Genomic DNA, 23,438 nt, shown 5'->3' on the forward strand with positions numbered 1-23,438 from the left:
CAGCAGTTAATGATTTGTCCGTCACAGACTGCATAATTCATGTGGAATTATTATTATTAAAAAAAATAATCTGCCTTTTAATTAGCAGAGTAGAATAATCATGGCTGATAGTAAGACATGCAAACATACAAGAAAACCAAACTGGACGCAAGAACAGCTATATTATTGAGGACATAATCAAACATTTGGAGCTGAGGTAACCTCCAAAACAAAACCAATAATTTTTAAAAGCTCATTATCATCAAATGTTTCTAAACTTCAGTGAAGGTAATTCATACATCAGCCTTTTATGGCTTATAGTATAAAATAAGAAACTTTTATAATATAAAATATGTCAAAACTGAGGAAATATTTTCAATATGATCAGATGAAACTGAGCTTGTAATATAAATCTGTAAGATTGTGTAAAAATAAATATATTGAGTGATATAAGTGTTTACTCCCACCACCCTGACATATGAAATAATATATATATATATACAAGATTTATATCTTTTATTGTGCTAATATGTTTGCTTAATCTTCCTTTCCTTTAATGCTACTTTTCAGGACCAAAGACAAATGTCACTGGTTTTCTATTCCTTATAATGATGATGGCTGACTTGTGCAAATTAACTGGAGAGGAAAAGAGAGAAAGAGAAAAAAAGGATTATCTTAAATATCCTAAAGGGGCTGGTTTAGTTTTTTTTTTTTACTGTAGGAGCAAGTGCAAGAAGACATTTTATATTATATGCTGACAAAGTTTAGCTTGATTATTCAGAATGAAACATTAGATTTGGATTTCCTCCTGGATACTGCTCAGCAAGAACTGGATTTGGCAATTACTGCATCAAATCATGTCAACATCCCAGAAGCTTTAATTACAGGTCTACATGAGCTACTGTGGGAATCAGTGGCTCCTGTCAACTGTTTGGTTAGCGAAATTCTTCAAAATATCTTCTTTGGTGTTCGGCAGAAGACAGAAACTCATATAGGTTTGGAACAAGTGGAGGGTATGTAAGGGGCGAGTAAATGTTTATTTTTGGGGAAAGTACCCCTTTAAATGCTTGGTTTCACAGACAGGGCTTAGATTAAGCCAGCAGGCCTTTAGAACTGTTAAGCATAGTTAAAGGTACAGGTAGTAGGACCTGCCACTAGAGGGCGCACTACCAAAACAATAACAATCACGTGGTTTGATGACGCTAAGAAGGAGCGTGGAATGATGGGATTTGTTGTCTTCGACCCAACTGCTGACGGCCATCAATCAGACTGAAAGATAAATCATGGATTTAAACCGAGTACAACAATTTACGAGAGTAGATTACATACAAAGTCAATGCAAAGACGTGATCAGACGATGGATCAGATGCATTCGCATTTGTCCACGGCACTGTTGTCATGTGGTTTCTACGTCAGTAAAGGAGGTAACAAAGGGTTACTAACGTCACTGTTTAGAATGGGAATTTTCTCATGATTTACAAGTAGTTGAAAACATTAGAGATATTGTTAGTAATCAGCTGGACAAAATATATAACACTAGCCTAGTGGTTTTTGGATATTTTACTGCAAATATCTTACATATTGTACCTTTAATAAAGGGGCCATTAGACCATTACTGGAGGTCAAACATGCATTTTAATCTGGGATTAGGTTTAAGTCTTGTCTGAGAAACTGAGCTTTCTCTCTCTTTCTCTCTCTCTCTATTTCTATATATATATATATATATATATATATATATATAATACTGCTATGTCTATTTAAAGTGACAGTTTTATTTAAAAAATATTTAAATATGCTTGCGTTCTGCAAGTGAAGGTCGCTTGATTGTGCCATCCCAAAGAAGCACAAAGTCCCTTTACGGAATGTTCCTCCTGGTGGAATGACCTCCCCAACTCAATCCCAGCAGCTGAGTCCTTAGCCATCTTCAACAATCGGCTTAAAACACATCTCTTCCATCTTTATTTGACCCCCTAACTTTAACACTCACTATTATAATTCTATTCTTAAAAAAATCTAACTACCTTTCTAATCTTTTTATATTCTATTTTCTTTTCATTCATTATGCTTTTTTGCGCTTGTGTGTGTGTGTCTGTGTGCAAAGACCTCTAACACTATTCTTTTTTTTATTCTGTTTTCTTTTTATTTATTATATTATTTAAAATCCCTTGCTACGTGTACTGTGTTAACCTAACTGAGACTTGTTATAGCACTTATATATCTTTGCTCTTTTTGTTGTTTTTGATTGCTTCCACTGTCTTCATCTGTAAGTCGCTTTGGATAAAAGCGTCTGCTAAATGAATAAATGTAAATATAAATATTTAAATCTTTCTCCTATTTTCATTTTTTTTTTTTTTTTTACATTTTTTTAATGTGAACAAAAATGGGAAGAGCACTTGTACAGAAATGAATATCTCTCACTTGAAACTGTAACATTCACATAAAGTCTGACCTTATGGGCTGGACATACTCGGTCCACTTTGTCCAGATTCTCTAAAAGATGTCCTTTTGAATCCTGAGAGAAAAAGAGTTTTTCCATAGTGTAGATTTCTTGAATTATGTTGATCCACTCATTGATGGTCAGAAGATCTTGTTTTAACCATTTCCTGGTTATGGCTTTCTTACTTGCCGAAAACGGTGAACACTGCGCTCTCTGCCGTAGAGGGGTCCCACCTGGCTCAGGAGATGAGGCCATTGATGAATGGGTCCAGTGTGACCTGAGCCATTTGTGGTTCCACCTGGAGTGCGCTGAAGTGGAGGAAGTGCCAGACACTGACTGGCTTTACCATAAATGTCTGTCCACATAAAAACACACGTTACACACACACACACACACACAATGTAAATAGTGTACACAGAAAATTAACATTAATTTCCAGTTAAGGTTTTTTTAAAATCAGTTTAGTATTAAATGTAGTCATAAACACACACACCCCTGCATCCTGATCATTTACATGTTTTGAAGTTTTCCCATTGGATAATTATTAAATATTTTGAATCAGTTCAAATTGTTTACCCTTCTTTGTCTTCAGAAATATATGGTTACGTTATTCACTAACGTTTCTCATGGTTCATGCTTAACCCACATGCCATAATCAATATCACAACACAATTAGGCCTAGCTCTCATGGTCCTCTAGCTTATTAAAGCAGCAATTAACTTTGGAAGCAAATCTTTGGAACAGTGACCTGTCCAGAGAGATATGTTTGCACTTGTGAACATTCGCGCCCCGTCAGAGGTCAGACTGCAGATGGAGCAGGATACCTGCTCAGATGTGTTGAGAGCTGATCTGCCATATTAAACTGTACACTCTTAACATTTGGTTGTAAGTTTATAATGGTTCATGTGTCCAAAGGGTGTCCTTGCAGTATGGGGAAGGTCTTCATGCCCATGTCTTTTCAGGATGTTTAATAGAGCTGAAACATACATGCCCATTCGGAAGGTTCTTGCTCTCTCTCAGAATTTGACCATTGGCCTGGATCTGAAAACGTGTCAAGATGATGCTCCTCAATGTACTGGTTGTGACCAAGTCTGTCTCTTCCAGCGATGCTGATCATCTCAACTGAACTGATTGTTTCTTTGTTATCTGGCTTCTTTTGTGCTCTTGATACTCTAGCACAGATTTTGTTGTACTGCCTCCTTCACTCTTTGGATGTCATCGAGCTACTGTACTGCTGTCTCTGCCAATAATTATAGAAATTACAATTTTCAGCAAATTTCCAGATTTAATCTGTTTTTCTTAAACTACCAGTATCAACCAAATAACTTAATTTGGTACTTAACGTACCCTTTTTGCGGTCATATTTGCCAGAAGTATAAATGCTGAAAAAAAAAATAACTTAGTTAATATAGCTGCTACCAGCAATTCTGGGGCCAAGTCCATTATGGTCACTTCAAATAGCATCATTTGACCCCTTTAACAGGGCAATGAGGTGTAGGACTGATATTGTCCTGTGCATCTTTTACAAAGATTACAGAGTTTGTCTCATTCAAAGACATTTTTATTAACTCTTCATCACTGGGATGAGCTGAAGATTTTTCTACATTGATGATTTCTAAACAATCACTGTAAGTGATTGTGAGCGTGTCAGTGCTTAGAAAAAGCCCCCCAGTATCTTGAGAGTCACAGATAGACAAGGTCCTGTGATATGAATTTTGCAAGAATGGGGTGTGACTGTCTTGTTTCAAGTTCTATAATGACATTGCATTTGATAATACAGATGCATGTTTTGCAAAGAATTTTGGAAGTATGACATCAGTGAAATTCATTTTTCAGTTTTCCTGATCTCTGTGGTATTTTAGACAGTTTTTACGTTTTAGCAGAATTAAATGGCCATCAAGTAATTTGTTCGTACAGCGTACATTTAGTGTAATTTTATATCAACTCTACGAAAGGATATTTTCATGGCCACAGAAAACAACCTTATTACAGTAGCCTAATAATGCATTAAGAAAAGGCAAGTTTATTTATAAAGCACATTTTATACACAATTGTAATTCAAATGCTTTACATAAAAGAAAAGAAAAAATCACAACAATAAAACAAGGAATTTCAAAACTTTGAAAATTATTTAAAATATATTTAAAAGATTTAAAATTAATTTAAAACAGTTAAGAATAGAAAGTAATTATACATAAAATAAAGTGCAATCAGTTCGGACATTGCACAGTGCTCATTCAATAAACGCACAGCTAAACAGATGAGTTTTGAGTCTAGATTTAAATGTGACTAGTGTTTTAGCACATCTGATCTCTTCTGGAAGCTGATTCCAACTGCGGGCGGCATAGTAACTAAAGGAGGACTCCCCTTGTTTTGTGTGAACCCTTGGTATTTCTAACTGACTCGATCCTAGTGATCTGAGTGCTCTGTTAGGTTTATATTCAGTGAGCATATCTGCAATATATTTCGGTCCTAGGTCATTTAGTGACTTATATACGAGTAAAAGTACTTTAAAATCAATCCTAAATGTAACTGGAAGCCAGTGTAAGGACCTGAGGACTGGTGTGATATGCTCAGATTTTCTGGTTCTAGTCAGAATCCTGGCAGCAGCGTTCTGGATGAGCTGCAGCTGTCTAATGGTCTTTTTGGGAAGGCCGGTGAGGAGCCCATTACAATAGTCCACCCTGCTGGTGATGAAGGCATGAACAAGTTTCTCCAAGTCTTGACTTGAAACAAAACATCTAATTCTTGCAATGTTTTTGAGATGATAGTATGCTGATTTAGTTACTGCTTTGACATGACTATTGAAACTAAGGTCTGAAACATTGGTAACACCATCAACACTAACTATTGCAGCAAAACCACGTCACATTAAATACAGTAAATAATGCACACATCTACAAATAAACCTTCCAATCAAGATGCATATTACCTTATTGTTTTTATAAATGTTATTTCTAATCTCAGAAATTACAACAAATTTGTGAACACTTGAAACCCATTCTGATTCTGATTTATTCAGATACTGAACTTGCACATTTGGCTTATTACCAAAAACCTATTTTATAAAAGTGCCTGCTTAATGAAACAAATTCAAAAGATTGATAAATAGATGAACTGAACTATGGCAACTCAACACTCACTCCTGAGAATCTGTGGAGCATTTCAAAGGATGCCAGTCTTTAAGGTCCAAATCAGCATCAAAACCCCAAATGTAACTCCTCAGACATCATCCTGACATGTTAATCAGGGGGCCATAAATCTGAAGACTGAAATACACTACACGATTTTTGCCCTGTTTTGAAAGTTAAAGCCAGTTTGCAGATTTCAAAGTAAATCTCATCCAGTCATCAGAGATTAAAAATGTTTGATATTTTGAGCCAATTTTAGAACACACATCGTTTTTTGTCACGCATCTATGAGGAACAAGGCACATGTTTCTGAGTTTGTTGTGATCAGAACAACTTTAAATGGATCACACACTACCATAGTGTAGTGTACGATGGCCGGTTTTTCTCATTGACTATTTACAAAGGTAAATGTATAATACCCAGGTTTATAGGTAAATGTATAATACCCAGTGTTTGTAAAATCTGTTCAGATTTTAACAATCGTGTAATGTATTCTAGCCTTAAAAGTAAAACTCATACAGGTTTATAACAACTTGAGGCTTAACTATTTTTGGATGACCAACACTTTAAGATAAGTAAATGGCATGTAATGCCACATGACTGTTAAGTTTTCTTTAGATCTGAAACCTCAGGGAAACATGTTAAAGGGTTCACTTCACTGTAAATCCTCAATTTCTCTCCAGTGTGAGATGTTACATGATTCTTAAATTCGTTCCTGTCCGTGAAACTCACTCCACACTCATGACATATAAAACTGTTCTGTCTTAAGTGAATCCTCATGTGGGCTTTGAGGTTTCCATTCTGAGTGAAACTCTTTCCACACTGTTGGCAGGTAAAATGTTTCTCTCCTGTGTGAATTCTCATGTGGACTCTAAGGTTTGCAGGTTGATAGAAACTCTTTCCACACTGAGGGCATATGAATGGCTTTTCTCCTGTATGAATTCTCAAGTGGATTTCAAGGTTTGCTTTTCTAGTAAAACTCTTTCCACATTGTTGGCAGGTGAAAGGATTCTCTCCAGTGTGAATCCTCATGTGGAATTTGAGGTCTCCTGGTTGATAGAAACTCTTTCCACACTCATCACATACGTAAGGCTTCTCTCCTATGTGAATTTTTATGTGTGCATTAAGAGCTTGTCTATGTGTGAAACTCTTTCCACACTGAGGACACGTGTAAGGCTGCTCTCCAGTATGAATTCTCATGTGGCCTTTAAGACTTCCTTTTCGAATGAAACTCTTTCCACATTGAGGACAGGTGTAAGGCTTCTCTCCGGTGTGAATTCTGAAGTGCCTTTCAAGGATTCCTTTTAGAGCAAAACTTACTCCACATTGAGGGCATGTGTAAGGTTTCTCACCGGTGTGAGTTCTCATGTGGTCTTTAAGGGATCCCTTTTTAATGAAACACTTCCCACATTGTTGGCAGCTGTAAGGCCTTTCTCCAGTGTGAATTCTAGTATGAACTTCAAGGTTTCTTTTTACATTGAAAATCTTTCCACACTGTTGGCAAGTGAAATGATGTATAGCTCTTGTCTTTTGAGCTCTTTTTCGTGTAGAAGTCTTCTTAGTCTGTGAGCAACTTAAATTGGCGGTTTCTCCAGTGAAGCCATGATGTTTCTCATACTGATCTTTGTCTTCCATTTCATTCTGTTCTTGACTCTCCTCTTTACATGACATCCAGTCTAAATAAAAAAGAAACCAATACAAGTTAACACCATTTTAATGACACAAAGCAAGAGACATCAATATATTTAGACATTTGAACCATCAAAACCAACAACGTGTTCTAGACGCCACCAACAAGCTATTGAAAGAGGTGTTGTTGGTAATCCTCTTCTCAGTACTGATAACTCTTAGCTTTTTTCAGGAAATGTCCCAACTCCTTTTCAAACTGGCAGTTATAAACACCTCATGAAACAGCTTGATGAAGAAAAACTGGTTAATTACAGACATTTCAAATGCCTCATATAGCTGACCACTTCTACGCAAAGAGACATCACAAACGAGTATGGAGTGCCACAGGGCTCACTACTAGGTCCTCTGCTTTCATTGGGTTCAATTCACTAAGCAAGAGTACACACAGATGTGTGTGAAATAAGCATATGAACGTTTTCAAAATAATAAGAAAAATAATTTTAGAATACAATTTATTTTACATTTGTGAAATATAGGAACAACTGAATCCACATGTATGCAAAAAAACATTAACGTTTTCAAAATAAGAGTAATACTAATACTAAATTTTATTCTACATTTTCTTTTCAATGTGTGTATTAAATAAATGAGCGCTGCACGTTCAAATTCTGGTTCTGCGCTGCTTTGTGTTCTGCCGTTACACGGTAAACAGTTCTGAAAATGCCTCCTACTGGCAGAGAATGAATGTGCATTTTCAATAAGACTGTTGTTGCGAGTAGGGTCTTCCTGCAATACCAGAGGCTGCAGTTTGAGTAACACATTTCTAAGACCCCATACAGGACTCCTAATATATATATATATATATATATTTTTTTAAATATACATATGTGTGCACTGTGTATGTTTATTATGTATATATAAATACAGGTGCTGGTCATATAAATAGAATATCATCAAAAAGTTGATTTATTTCACTAATTCCATTCAAAAAGTGAAACTTGTATATTATATTCATTAATTACACACAGACTGATATATTTCATGTTTATTTCTTTTAATTTTGATGATTATAACTGACAACTAATGAAAATCCCAAATAAAGTATCTCAGAAAATTAGAATATAACTTAAGACCAATACAAAGAAAGGATTTTTTGAAATCTTGTCCAACTGAAAAGTATGAAAATGAAAAGTATGAGCATGTACAGCACTCAATACTTAGTTGGGGCTCCTTTTGCCTGAATTACTGCAGCAATGTGGCGTGGCATGGAGTCGATCAGTCTGTGGCCCTGCTCAGGTGTTATGAGAGCCCAGGTTGCTCTGATAGTGGCCTTCAGCTCTTCTGCATTCTTGGGGCTGGCATATCGCATCTTCCTCTTCACAATACCCCATAGATTTTTTACGCTGTGTGTGGTTTAAGAGTGGCTTGACAAGGAATGCGACAGCTGAAACCCATGTCTTCTATACGTCTGTGCGTAGTGGTTCTTGAAGCACTGACTCCAGCTGCAGTCCACTCTTTGTGAATCTCCCCCACATTTTTGAATGGGTTTTGTTTCACAATCCTCTCCAGGGTGCGGTTTTCCCTATTGCTTGTAATTTTTTTTCTACCACATCTTTTCCTTCCCTTCGCCTCTCTATTAATGTGCTTGGACGCAGAGCTCTGTGAACAGCCAGCCTCTTTTGCAATGACCTTTTGTGTCTTGCCCTCCTTGTGCAAGGTGTCAATGGTCGTCTTTTGGACAACTGTCAAGTCAGCAGTCTTCCCCATGATTGTGTATCCTACAGAACAAAACTGAGAGACCATTTAAAGGCCTTTGCAGGTGTTTTGAGTTAATTAGCTGATTAGAGTGTGGCACCAGGTGTCTTCAATATCGAACCTTTTCACAATATTCTAATTTTCTGAGATACTGAATTTGGGATTTTCCTTAGTTGTCAGTTATAATAATCAAAATTAAAAGAAATAATTATTTGAAATATATCAGTCTGTGTGTAATGAATGAATATAATATACAATTTTCACTTTTTGAATGGAATTAGTGAAATAAACTTTTTGATGATATTCTAATTATATGACCAGCACCTGTACACACACATGCATGTATATATTTCAGAAAAATATGTCGTTTCTATATTAAACTTTTGATTTGGATGCAATTAAAACACAATTAATTTGTTCCCAGAGCTAATACAAACTCATCCGTAAATATGTTTGGACTCAGGTTGAAAATGCTGTGTCCAGTGGGAATTGCCTGCACAGATGAGCAAGTGGCTCTGGAATGTGGGGCCCCAGAGGAACCTCTGTCCAAAGTGGCTAATGGACATCACCTTTTCTCACCACCGAGCTACTGATGTGCTGCAGATGCCAGAGGTAATGTCGAAAAATGTCCCTCTGCCCCCCACTCCTTCATTTTGCACCCAGGATGAACTGAGAGAGGGTCTCAAGCATCTTCGACTGTCTGTGTCAAGCCTTCTGCACAAATGTCTGAGTGCTGCACAGGGACGGGAGCCAGAACATCCTGCATCCTCCACATGCTGACCATGATGGCATCAACAACTTCCAGAGATGTATGTTGTTTTATAGCAGTTTTGTGGCCATTGATCCCAAACAATTTAGAGCATGTAACCCTTGAGCAGAGTTTCTCTCACTTGTGGCATGACTCTCGTAAGGTTAGAATCACTGCAAGCACAACAAAGAAGGCTCCAATCAGAGGCAACCCCGAGACCTATATCAGAGAGCACCTCTGCCCCAGGTTCCATGGGAATGCAGCAAATCACCATGGCATAGAAAGTGAGGCATCTACTTAACAGTAGCTAGAGGGTTGTGGGTTTACAGTCAGCCGCAGAGGCACTGTTGTGTGTGCAAGCGAGCCCTGGCTGTCGGCAAGCCCCGATGGAGTTTTAAACTCAGAGGAACTGCCGGAGATCAAATGCCCTCTTCTTAAGAGTGATGAGTCTCTGAAGGCCCTGTTCAGAAGTCAGAGGTATGATGTTAGGATGTGAGGAGGGGACACCTCAGCTGCAGCCAAATGGTCCACATGGCTTCTATACACATATGCAGCTTGCCTTGTTCTGTACAGGGCTGAGGGCCTGTAAGCTGCTCATCTGGGTTCCATCACAGCAAGTTCTGCTACATGTGCCATACAATGAGCAATTCTGTGCCAAGACTGTAGCTAGACTACAAACATCTTACTTCATCGCCTGGACAAAGGTATTGGCAGGAACCCTGAATTTGCAGTTATGAATTTATCACTGCACCTTCCTCCATACGCTGGTGAGATGAACATGATCAGTCCACATGGTGCAATGTAGACCAGGTATTTGATGGTGTTCTGGCTGTAGTAATGGCTGTAGGACTCAATGTTGCATGGCTTTTGAAGGGGTGTCTCTGAAAAGTCGATCACACATGTTGTATTTGGGAATTGTTCTCTGTAACACTGAGACATTGTTGCCTAGATTGTCTCCTTAGGAAGCCATGGTATGTAATCCCTCATGTTCTTCTTCGTGATGTCAATCAAACATGAAACCACCTTGCTTACAATGGACTGAGAAACACCAAACCTTTCAGCAAGATCACCCTGCAATAAATTACGACGTAGCTTCATCAGAGTCATCAAGTGTGTAGCTGGAAGCTGTTGGTGTATGAACTGGACCCTGGTAAGGTGCTCGGCACCTGAATGAAATGCATCCAATGTCAACCCTGTGAAGAGCTGACAAAGGTTGTTTTTTTCTCAGCAGAGTTATGTACAATGGCACTGTGTTCCCATATCAGATGTAGGTGGCTTCAGGTTGAGTTGTGAATTTGAACTGTAGTTGTGGTCAAAGAGGGATGGATCCTCCCATTGTGTTTCTGCATCACAGTTCAGGGGCATGTGTACATCTGTGGAAATAATTAAACATTTTTACATTATTACTTTAAATACATCAAGATAATTAATATATGATGGGACCCATGCTTAAAACAGTGTGTGAGAGAGATGCATTAAAAACAACACAGTATACACACTTTAACTGTAGTGTTCAAACATAGGTCAATATCTGAATGAGAAATGTAGCTAGCTGGCCTGCTATCACCTGCAATCTCTGTAACAGGAATAATGTGAGCTATTGTAATGTTCCATAATATATTGTCCTATCATAAATATTAAATAAATTAATCATTCATATGAAATATGAATAGATGGTAAATGGTAACCATGCAAAATCCGTTGTACTTTGTTTGTTGATCTTAAATGTATTCATAGGACAGACTTCATAAATCTAACGTTAGGCGAACAAGCACATAGCTAGCTAAATTAACGTTAGCTTACCCGATTCTGACAACCTTTTCATCCCCCGGCGTGACTTTACCGGGACATCGTAGCCGAGCCATTTCTCGGGGTATTCGTCAGTCGGCCTCCCGTCCATGAAATGGTACGAACACACATAAGGGTGGTGTGGTGGGCGCTTCAAATTTAGCGCCTTCAGCCACTGCCTCAGGTGCTCCTCCTCTTTAGTGGTGAATGTATATTGTAAAGTGCCCCACAACACTCCGAACGCTTTACGTTGTGTTCGAAACATTGTTGGTGCAATCGTTCTCTTAATCCAATTGTTATGGCAGCCCCTAACTGAGCATATAATACTTGACATATTTACGTTCTGTTCTCCAGCTTAGGTAGTTCCCTCTCAGCCGGAAGTAAGATGACAAAACGAATGCAATGGCAGCACCTTTGTTGCCATGAAACATAAAAGAGAGGATGTTTTTATTGGTCTAGTTGAATTGGTGAGTTTTTGTTAAATGTGAGCCAAAATCATCACAATTAAAAACCAAAAGACTTAAACTACTTCAGTCTGTGTGCACTGAATTTATTTAATACATGTGTTTCACAATTTGAGAATACTGAAATAAATGAACTTTTCCATGACATTCTGATTTATTGAGATGCACCTGTATGTATGCATGTATATAATGTTTTTTAGACATCGACTGGTTACAATCTTAATAGACAAGGCACAAAATTGAGGTAGATTTATGCAAATGTGGGTTTCAAGTGTTTGTGATTCAGGAGCACAGACACTGTTTAACCTGTACATCACTGAATTCAATGATGAAGATACTTTATACTTGTATTGTAGTTTTCTACATGTATTTCATATGCAAATATTTTACGCTATCAATTTACACTGAAAGATTTAATAGGGCATAACTCTGTAGTATTTAAACCAGAGCACTAAAATAAGATCAGAAAACGGTCTTTTATTTCTAAATAATGAAAGTGTTGATGTAGAAATCCTACTAACAATATAAGAGCATTTGAAGGGAAAATGATGCATGACCCCTTTAAATGACGCTGAAAAGAGGGAGAAAGCTGCAGGAGGATATGGTACAGAAACACCTGTTGTACAGGACAACATTCATCTTTGAGAAAGAAAACCAACCTGTTTGTGTCTCAGTCTCTTCATGTTTGACTCTGAATGTGTCTTCACTCTCCTCTTTAATAAACTCCATCTTTGTTTGTGTCTCAGTCTCTTCACGTTTGACTCTGAAAGCTTCTTCAATCTTCACATCTTCACTCTCCTCTTTAATAAACGCCATCGCTTCACAGGAGCTTTTCCTGTCTAAGATGAGAATAATTAACAGAGAGCTAATGGTCTGGTTAATCACATAAATAAATAAATAAAAAATAGAGACATGTTTAACTATTAGCAATGGATATTGGTCAAGCTCGGGGACTCAAAAAATAATAATTATGGGTAGATTGTTTGTTGTTCAGACACTGGCCATGAAAATATTCCACCCTGTTAGGGACATATAGATAGTTATTAAAACATGTTAATAATGTAAATGTTAAACAAGAATGAGCTTTTCTTGGATAGTATATGGCCCTTATGCCATCTTATTATTTTTTATTTTAAAAACAATAACAAAACAATTACTGATGAATATATATGTCTTAATCATTAAAAACAGTTACTTTTTGTGCCAATTTTTGCCTAAAGGGTTGTAAATAATAAACTATTAAAAAGTGCTCAAAAACATATAAATGCTGTTAGTGCTCCTCGCCTCACAAAATAAGACAAAATATGCCAAACATTTAACATGCTGGAAAGGAGGAGGGTGGAAAGGAGTATAACAGGGTGGACCAGTGTTTACAGTTTCGTTAACGATGGACAAGCTTTCTGTCTGTCATTGTCCTGCATGGTTTCCATCTGTAATGTGTGGAACTGCACCTATATAACATTGTTTCATAAAAAATAAATAAATAAATAAATAAAATTATAATAATCCAGATTTCCTTTGTGGGAGGGACACAAAAAAATAGCTAATAACTACTTTGCACTGAGGACATAATAAAATTTAATGCATATATCAATGTGTAAAATACTAAATCGTTTTTATAATTTCTATTATCCCTGTTTAAGTGATAAAGAAGACCTAAATAAAGCCATATCATATCGACTCATTTTAGAGAAAATAGGATTAAATAAATCATTGGGACATAAAAGTCACTTAATAACAGGAATGGCCCATATAGTTTGAATGAAAACAAGATATGTTAGTACATACTCTTTCATGAAATTGTCATTCATTAAAACACGCTCGAGTTTGTTGTCGTTCTATTGAACTGTGTTTTGAGCAGCGCGCACTGATTCGACAGACAGGATTCACGACAGAGGTGCACTATTGCAATGTTTCACTGAGTAATAATGGATTTACGTTACATCACTTGTAAAAAAAAAACTATTAGTAATCTGAATGTGTTGTATCTATTTAAACACTTTAAATAATTAAAAACACAGACCTATCTTCAGCCGAGCCACAACAGAGCAGGAGCGCGGCGCAGCTTTATGACGTCATGGCACTAGTTCAAAATAAAAGTCACTTTCACTGGCTGCTGCGTCTACAGTCAGAATCATTATTATTGTTTACATAAAAACACAAACAAATAATTCAACTTGTGAGAGTTTTATTCTTGGTGAAATACATATTTTTAAGTACATCATGTCTGAAATAGTGTTTTACACATCTAATATGTGAGATTCTTTCTAAATTGTAAAACAGGCATGTATGTTTGGTGCGGAACAATAATTAGTTACTAAGTTAAAAAAAACTAAAGTTTAAAATGTTTTATTTATGTTTTATATTTTTTCAACATATGTGACCTTGGACCACAAAACCAGTCATAAAGGTTGATTTTTAAAAAATAAATAATCTTTCCAGTGTTGTATGATTAGTTAGGAGGACAATAGTTACCCGAGATATAACTATATGAAATCTGGAATTTGAGAAAGCACAAAAATATTTAAATTTGACCAAATGAAATCCTTAGCCATGCAAATTACTAATCAAAAATTAAGTTTTGACATTTTTTACAGTACAAAATGTCTTCAAGAATCATGATCTTTAATTGATATCCTAACCATTTTGGCATAAATAAAAAAGTTAAAATGTTGACGACAAATACAGTGGCTATGATATACCTGTGCTACTTATGACTGGTTTGTTGCTCCTGGATCACATGCATTAATTAATTCATTAATTTATTTATACATTTACTTATTTCCACATTTCATTATTTATTTATTTATGCTTTTGTGTTTATTTATGATTTTTCAGCATTCTTTGATGTCATGTTTATTTATTATCCATGTATTTATGTCAGCATTTATTTATTTCCACATGTATGTATGTCCATACGGTAAAGAGAAAGGCATGTTTTTCTTCAGACATAGTGTTAAAATGAAGGAAGCAGGTTTCTGGACATGGAGCGCCAGTTTCCAGAAATAAACATGAGACGAACAATGTACAGAGCACTGAAGGACAAAAGGCTCCAGTATTTACTCACCAACAAATACGAGCAACGCCTGAAAGGGACGCACTTCAGGTGGAGGTTCACTGTGTCGGTGTAGAGCAGTAAGTGTGTGTCTGTCCACACTAAGCTCTGGACACCTCTGGGAAATCTGTAGTGGGTGGGATTAATCTAATAGCACATGTTTGAGAGGACACAAATGTTCACAGGTCCTCTGGATACGATGTTGCAGAATGAACATGTAGAATGAGTAGATTTGCTGTTAGTCATTGAGTACATCAACAGATTAAGTTATTTTCCAAGCTGTTATTTAGAGTTCAACCCAAAGTATATAAAAGTCTAGAGGTTAGTCTGTCTGTATAGTGGGGTACAGGGCTTCACATTAATTGTAGCCAGTGGTTTTCCAAATTTACAAGCCACTCAGCATTTTCACTGGCCACAATCTTGCTGTTGGGGAACTTAAATTTTATATGATTTCAACCTGCAAACAAAAATGTATTTTAATTGATTTCCAATACATTTTCAGCCTATTTAAAGGACATTATTCCCTAACTGTATTAAATGCATGGATCATCTCTCATATCAAATTCATACATTTTATTAATAATTTAACTTAATATCCAATCAAATTAAATCCGTATCAACAAAACCGATCTTTCCACTGCAGAAGAAACAGAAGTGACTGGAGTGGCATTCAGATGCATTTTAAACAGACAGTTCAATGTAGCTGAAATATAGCACAACTGCAAAATTATAACAGCATACATTTTTTGTGCTTGGTGTTTATATATATATATATATATATATATATATATATATATATATATATGTATGTATGGTGGCTATGATTTTTCCCATTAAGACATGTTCCTGGATCAACATCTTTTGTTGATCCTGATTAAATATTACTGTCCAAAAATACAGACTTAACACAAACCCTACTCCAAACACAACACTACCCATAATTTACCCCTAAAATCAGAGGGCTATGTATATATATATATATATATATATATATATATCTCTGGATTTCAAGACCAGGACTGGTCAAGACTGAGTACTAAAAAGGATCCTCTTCAAGACCACATAGTTAACTATTAAACATATATGTGATTTGAGAAACAGCATACAGTAGGTTGACAGCCTATTTGGGCATTACGCGCGGCGGTGCCGCAGCTAACTGATTTCAGTCGCGTGTTAAAATAATTCGCTTAACTACCGCCAGGTGGCGCAAAGGGACGAATTTTGAACTGACTGTAATAATAAAATGAGGGTTTGTAAACGAAGATGAAAGGACAAGTAAAGCATCAATAGCATTATATTATAACATTTTAATATCCTTAAAAACCATTATAAAATTTAAAGTAAGAGTTCATTTAAAAACGTGGCTGCAGTAAAAATGTAAAAGAAAGACCTTTACACAAAGCCTTACTTACTGCATGCTATGTCATTAAACAGTCATTACTATATATATATATATATATATATATATATATATATATAAACCAGAATAAAAATATTAAATGTTCTAATCCATGTGTGTGTTCCTATATATATATATATCTATCTATCTATCTATCTATATATATATATATATATATATATATATATATATATATATATATATATATATATATACATATATATAGATAGGAACACACACACAAGGATTAAAAATATATATATATTTTCATTCTGGTTTTCTCTTAGCAAAAATAAATAAATAAAATCCTTCAAGTTCCATATGAGGAACGAAATGAGAACGGTCCAGCATTAAGACCGCACTAACAGCAATAATTCTTATTAACTGCTACTGTTCTTGATTTTTCAAACTATCTCCAATTATGCCTTAACTGTTTGAGCAAAAATTGAGTATGGTATATTTCAGCTGTTTTATGCGCTGGTGCCTAACGCGCACATGTTCATTGTAAACAGCGCAGTTCAGCATGAGCAGCGGTCTACTGTGGCATATTTTTGCTCATTATAATATTTTTCCGTCGATACTGAAACACACGTGAACCACAAAGCCTATTTTACCTAATAAATAATAGTTTAGCTGCAAATACGCAACATCACGAATATGGAAACATTTGGATGTGTCCAGAATGAGAGGTAAACCCAACAGGTAGCCTAAGCTAAGTGGATATACTGTATATCAATTTATTTTATTTACTTATTTATTTCATGTTTATCTCCTTTTTTTTTCATTGAATATGAAAATTTAAGAATAAAAAGAATCCTCCTACCCCCTAAAAATTCTCTTCACATTCACTTGTGCGCTCTTGCGCAATACCTTCCTCTCGCGTTGCTCAATTGTGGACGATGTAAAAGTGTTTGATATAAAGGTTGCTGTCCCATTTTAAACATGAATTTGTTAATTAAAAAAAAATTATTAATGATTTACGAATTATTCTGTTAGTTTCATGATAACATGCAATCAAGGTCTTCTGTTATATAGGCTATATTTAATATTCACTGTGGCATTTTCACCCATTTAAACTTAAAATTCCATTAGATTTTAAATTCAATTTAATAGTATTAAAAATTCAGATTTAAACTAGTATATAAACGCATTAAATTGCTTAAATTATTTCTATAAGTTAAAGTAGCCAACCTTAAAAATGTGTTGTCATGACTTTTTCATCGTATTTTTTTTTACAGTCTGATAACAAGCTGTATTCGTTTTCCTTTTTTTATTATTATTTTTGTTTTAGTTTATTGAAGATAAATTGGCTAAAATAGAAGCAGACACGTTTAAAATTAAACAACCACAAAAACATGACTAGTCTTGAGGGAAATATAGGTTTTATTATTTTTTTTAATCGCAGATCTCACAGACGAACGTTTAATATAATCGCACATTAGAAATGTTTGGTGAGATAAAATGTACACGATAACATTAAGCAAATCTCTTCGCCATCGTCACTCTTTATTATTAAGCAGGAGTGTGACGAGTGGGGCGGGGCCGAGAGACGTGGGAGCGAGGCCGGTGGAGTGATTGGAGATGAGCTACACCTGTTCGACCCGCCGGTCTCGAGGCCCACGTCCCTCGGCCCCGCCCCACTCGTCACACTCAGTTAGCTGGATTCGATTGTTGACGATTTGGCGTGATCTTGGATCATTTGGTTCTTCGAAGCTCATCCCGGAGCTGCTGTCATAGCAACAGGTCCGTAATCTTAAACCTGCTCGGGAGCAGCTTATTTCATGTAAACAGGATTAGATCGCTTCTCTTCAACCAGAACTGACACTCAAAATATGTCTGCTACCACCGCTACTTTATTACAAGTGTATCGTACTAATACAGGGACAATAATTTAAAATAATAATCATTAAAAAATTATTTTAAATAATATAAAAATGCTGTGTAGTCCATAGCAGCCTACTATAGACAGCCAGTTTTACTCACTGAAATATTTATTTGTCATAAAATTATTCTGAGTCTTACACACATGCTATACAGATAATAGAGTCGTGCATTATTTTAGGTGATGACTGCTATTATAAGAGTGGCTTGATGGAGTGCAGATGCAGATAATATGATATTGACCCTTAAGAAACTTTCATTAATGCTGTCACGTAACAAATCTGTCCAAATATAAAATGAAATGAATAGATAATTTCTACATTGAAATAAAAATGTAAAGACTGTACAACTATTATAAATTGCGAATATAAATAATTGGGAATCATGAAAAAAATTCGAATAAAATAACATGCATCTATTATCTGTTTCATGTATCTATTATAACATTTATGTAGTTTTGTTGCTTGGCTGTTTCCTTATAAAAGTCCAGAAATTTGTCAAGTTTTTCGTCGGGTGTCATTTTAAATTATATGACGTCATTACATTGTCGTCTTGCCACCAGCCAATCGCTGCACTGCTGATCATGGTTTCGAGTATCGATACATATCCCCTTTTAAGCCAACACATGAACGCACAATTATCTCAGATAACTCAATCCAGCGATACTAATCATACACAACAGGTGTGTTCCAAGAACCCAATTAGCCGGATCATGATTAGCACGATGATATCATCTTGGATGTGTCATTTGATCTCGGATGTAATAAGCGACATACGAAGAACGGGCCCCTGTTGTGAGAGAGAGTTCAAAACAAAGCAGTTAGTGATATCTGGTTCGCGAATGAATCATTCGATGTAACCGGATCTTTTTGAACCAGTTCACCCAATCGAACTGAATCGTTTTAAACGGTTCATGTCTCCAATACGCATTAATCCACAAATGACTTGAGCTGAACTTTTATTAATGTGGCTGACACTCCCTCTGAGTTAAAACCATAGACAGTAAATGAAATGGACACAGCGACCCCATTGGATTCAACGGAGTCAAGTGAAGTCAATTAGAAGCACATACTTCCTGGGGATCGGGCGTACTGCGCAGACTCAAACTGAGCTTGATGACTTAGATGTCACGTGACTGTACCTGTACGTCTTCTAATCGCTGTGCCAAGAGAACTCTGAATCCCCCACCGAATCTTCCAGAGAAGGCGAGCGTGAACAGGAGCAAAAATTTTGGTAAGTATTGTGATTAATTATCTCCCTTGACTTTATGCCTCCGCATCCCCCCGATAGCCTCATAGACAGTAAAAGATTCCCGGCGAGCTTCTCCTCCTGTCCATACGGTAATACTGTGCGACAGAGAGTCACTGTTATGACGCAATCGTTAGCCTATTTTTACAAAAACTGCTTCTACGGGACCATAACGTAAGATACAAGGTAATGGAGCCTTTTATACATTTTCATGTTTCTTCAGAAATAATGAATGGACAAATGGAGTCTTTAAACGCATCAGATGTAAAGTTATTCGCTGTCAAAGTGACACCAAAATGAATGGGAGTCAATGGAATGCTAACAGCAGGTGGGGGTCCGCTAGCCAATGGCGGCGCCCAGGGGTGCTTCAAAAAATATGAAACCCTGCCCCCCTGGTTAAAACAAACCAATATCCCGGAGTAATTCATTTACTCAAACAGTACACTGACTGAACTGCTGTGAAGAGAGAACTGAAGATGAACACCGAGCCGAGCTAGATAATGACTCGTTCACGAGTCAAGAACCGGTTGCATCGATTTTCGGATCACCAGTAGTTCTTTCAGACAGTTCGATTCAATAAACCGGTTGAAAAAAACGGTTCACCAGTTCTTTTGCGCTCTACGTAATGACGTCCCTTCGGTTTACCCGCGCTCATAACACTAGCACAGAATCAGTTCAGAATCAATCACCAAAAGAATCAGTTTGGTTCAGATGCTCTGTGTGTCAGTCTGCTTCACACTGAATCACACATGCGCAGTATCATCAGCTCCTCGGTTCTCGAATCGGACGCGTCTGACAGAAACGGTTCTTGACTCGTGAACGAGGCATTATCTGGCTCGGTTCGGTGTTCATCTTCAGTTCTCTCTTCACAGCAGTTCAGTCAGTGTACTGTTTGAGTAAATGAATTACTCCGGGATATTGGTTTGTTTGAACTCAGAGGGAGTGTCAGCTTTTAACACCTTTGGACCTATAATAAAAACTAGACGGTTGATATTCTGACAAGTCTAGGCAAAAGCGACTAGAGGTCTTGACACGTTTGCAACTTTTTGTACTTTTGTTCCAAGAAGATATTCTTCTTCAAGATAGAAATAGATAACAAGATCACATGATGTCCTAATTCGCAAGATACTGATCATTGAGAATTAGAGAGAAGGAAAAGTGAGCATAAGCAATATTTATTTCTAGAATACACACAGATTAATACTTCAAAATCATAGAAAGCATAAAAATATGTATGAGTTCTTATATGAATATTAACAACCCAAAAAGTTGATTCATCAACTTTAAATACACTGTACTAAACACACTTAAAGTCACCTGTGGTGATGATATTTACCTCTTGGTTTCTTGTTTAATCAGTTATAATATGCTATTTTCTTAACAACATATATTATATCTCATATTTATTTATTTCTCTCTCTTAAATAGTCCAGGGAAGTCGTGGCCTAATGGTTAGAGAGTCTGACTGGCAATTGAAGGGTTATGAGTTCCGAGTCTTGAGCAAGGCACCAAACCCCAACTGCTCCCCGGGCGCCGCAGCATAAATGATGAACACTGCTCTGGGTGTGTGTTCACAGTGTGTGTGTGTGTGTGTGTGTGTGTTCACTGCTGTGTGTGTGTGCACTTTGGATGGGTTAAATGCAGAGCACAAATTCTGAGTATGGGTCATGTCATGTCACTTTCACTGTCTTAAGCTCAGCCCCCTTCTGATGGACAGTTTATAAAGATCAGCAGAGTACATGATCTCTTTCACTCTTCTCAGTCATGGACTTCACTGCACAGGAATAAAATCAGGTACTTTTTTAATTTAGTTATAATTAATACCATTCCAGTTGTTGTTGTTTTTCAAATATTGCATATATCTTATTTATATTCCATCACTATTAAATACTAACCAAAGTTTATGTAATAGAGTATCCAGAACCACGATGGTCAAGATTTCAGTCATCAATGAGACTCCTTACACCTGGTACTTTGCCAAAGAGGAAAAGGGAGGGGTAAGATCTTACACTGCATTCACTACACAAGATTATTTATGCAATTTTATATTCTATGTTCAGCTTTATAGTGCATTTTGCCTAGTAAGCATGTCCTACAGTTAGCCAGATAATAACTGAGAGCATGACACAATATAATTTTTATCAATGCTTTTCTGATGAAAAAACTAATGTATACTTCTGCTCCCCAGTATAAACGCATCGGTCCTCACAGCAGAGATTCCTATGAGGAGTCTCTGGCAATCCATCGCTACATCTACATCAGATATGAAAATCACTCAAAGTATTGTTTTAAATACCAGTTCAACTCCCATAAACGTAAAGGCAACACGTCTTTTATCCTAAAGGAAACCTACAGCCGTTCCCAGATTCAGTTGAGCTGCACCTCTGAGAGCAGCATTCATTCCTGTCGCAACTACGGTAAGTTCCTGCAAATGTGTCATTTCTGCACTGCACTATACAGCCAAAAGTATTTGGATCACAAATATGTGCTACTTGAACATCCCATTCAAAATGTATTTCCACTTTGCTGTTATTAAAAAAAGAAGAGAACTTTAATTATTTGTCAAAAAATTCTATTTAAGTAAGAAATTGTTTAAAATTTTAATTATGTAGATAAACTAATCAACTAATCATAATACATCTTATTAAATTAGCATGTTTAACACAGTCCTACATCATAAGTGAGAAAATCTGTAATCATCAAGATAGTAAGTTATATTTTAAAAATGAAAGTCGTCTCGTCTTCTTCATCTCTGTTTTTCTGTTATTTGTTTCTGGATTTGCAGTAAAAGTAAATTGACAGTTATAATGTTATGTGTACATATAAATTTATCTTAATTGAAAATAAAACTGTAAAAAAAAAAAAAATCACAGAAAGCTCTAAGCAAAAACTCCTCATTCATACCTTTTGGAAATAAACCATTCAAATTAAAGATCCAAAAATCCCTTCTCATTTTCCTTGTATAATCAATGTTACCACCCCTTGTACAAAAAATATGACATTTTATGATTACATTCACAGAAATGTTTTGCAACAGGACTCTCTAAAGGTCCCTTGACGTGGATTATTTTCATGTTTCCTGAGGTGTACTTATATTGTTTGTATGATTTTTAGATGTAAAATGTAGAAATAAAAAGCATCTTTATATCCTGATATTAGTCCTCTGGCTTGAATGCTCTGTTTGAAGGGGCGTGTCTGCTGTGAGACTCAGAGTAAACCACAACTGTTGTGATTGGCTGACATCTTTGCATTCAAAATGCGTATTACATGTGGAACCCCTCTCAAATAACTTTTCCTACGTTTTGTTTTACTATTACATCTGTCGAGGTTAACAAATCGTGGAAGTGTTGATTATAGCATTATTTTTTAAATCTTTCCCCATCACATGAAAGGCTGCAGTGATGAGCATTGAGTAGACAGAGTCTGATTATCGCGGGAATGTAGTGATCTCGTCATTGCAACACGTTTTCTCTCACAAAATGCTTTCACCACAATTAACAGCAAACACAATATCGACATGAATACAGTAAAAGCTTTGCTGTGCAGCATAACAGCGTAATTCATTATAACAGCAGTTTGGGTAAGTGTGCAGATAATACTCGCGATGTGTGATTGACAGCTCCGAACAATATACAGGGAGCATTCTTTGATCGCTCTTTGTAGTTAAATCACAATTTAAATGACAGATTTGTTTCATGCTACTAAGAGAAACAACGTGAAGTTGATCGTTTAGTCACTGGCTTGATTCACTGATGCATAAACAGTATTAAACGATTTAGAAAGAAAGTCTGTGTGAACTTGAATAATTAGCTACACATCAGAAATCACTGATCACAGATCAGGCATTAATGAACACTGTTACTCACTGTTTGTGACGGTGCTGTGGAATCCATATTGTAAAAGTCTGTTTGTAACGCCTGTGCT

At 36.3% G+C, this 23,438-nt stretch overlaps 1 protein-coding gene across 1 annotated transcript; it reads right to left on the minus strand.

The window, feature by feature from the left end:
• Positions 1-6,003: 6,003 nt before the first annotated feature.
• Positions 6,004-13,994, minus strand: LOC132106073 (gastrula zinc finger protein XlCGF52.1-like). The gene is made up of 3 exons (XM_059511692.1): positions 13,955-13,994; positions 12,591-12,770; positions 6,004-7,223 (listed from the first exon to the last, which is right to left on the minus strand). The coding sequence occupies exons 2-3, from the start codon at positions 12,745-12,747 to the stop codon at positions 6,151-6,153; spliced, it is 1,230 nt and encodes a 409-aa protein (XP_059367675.1). The 5' UTR covers positions 12,748-12,770; positions 13,955-13,994; the 3' UTR covers positions 6,004-6,150.
• Positions 13,995-23,438: the final 9,444 nt, after the last annotated feature.

This window comes from Carassius carassius, chromosome 26 (assembly GCF_963082965.1).
Source record: "Carassius carassius chromosome 26, fCarCar2.1, whole genome shotgun sequence".
Taxonomy (NCBI): domain Eukaryota; kingdom Metazoa; phylum Chordata; class Actinopteri; order Cypriniformes; family Cyprinidae; genus Carassius; species Carassius carassius.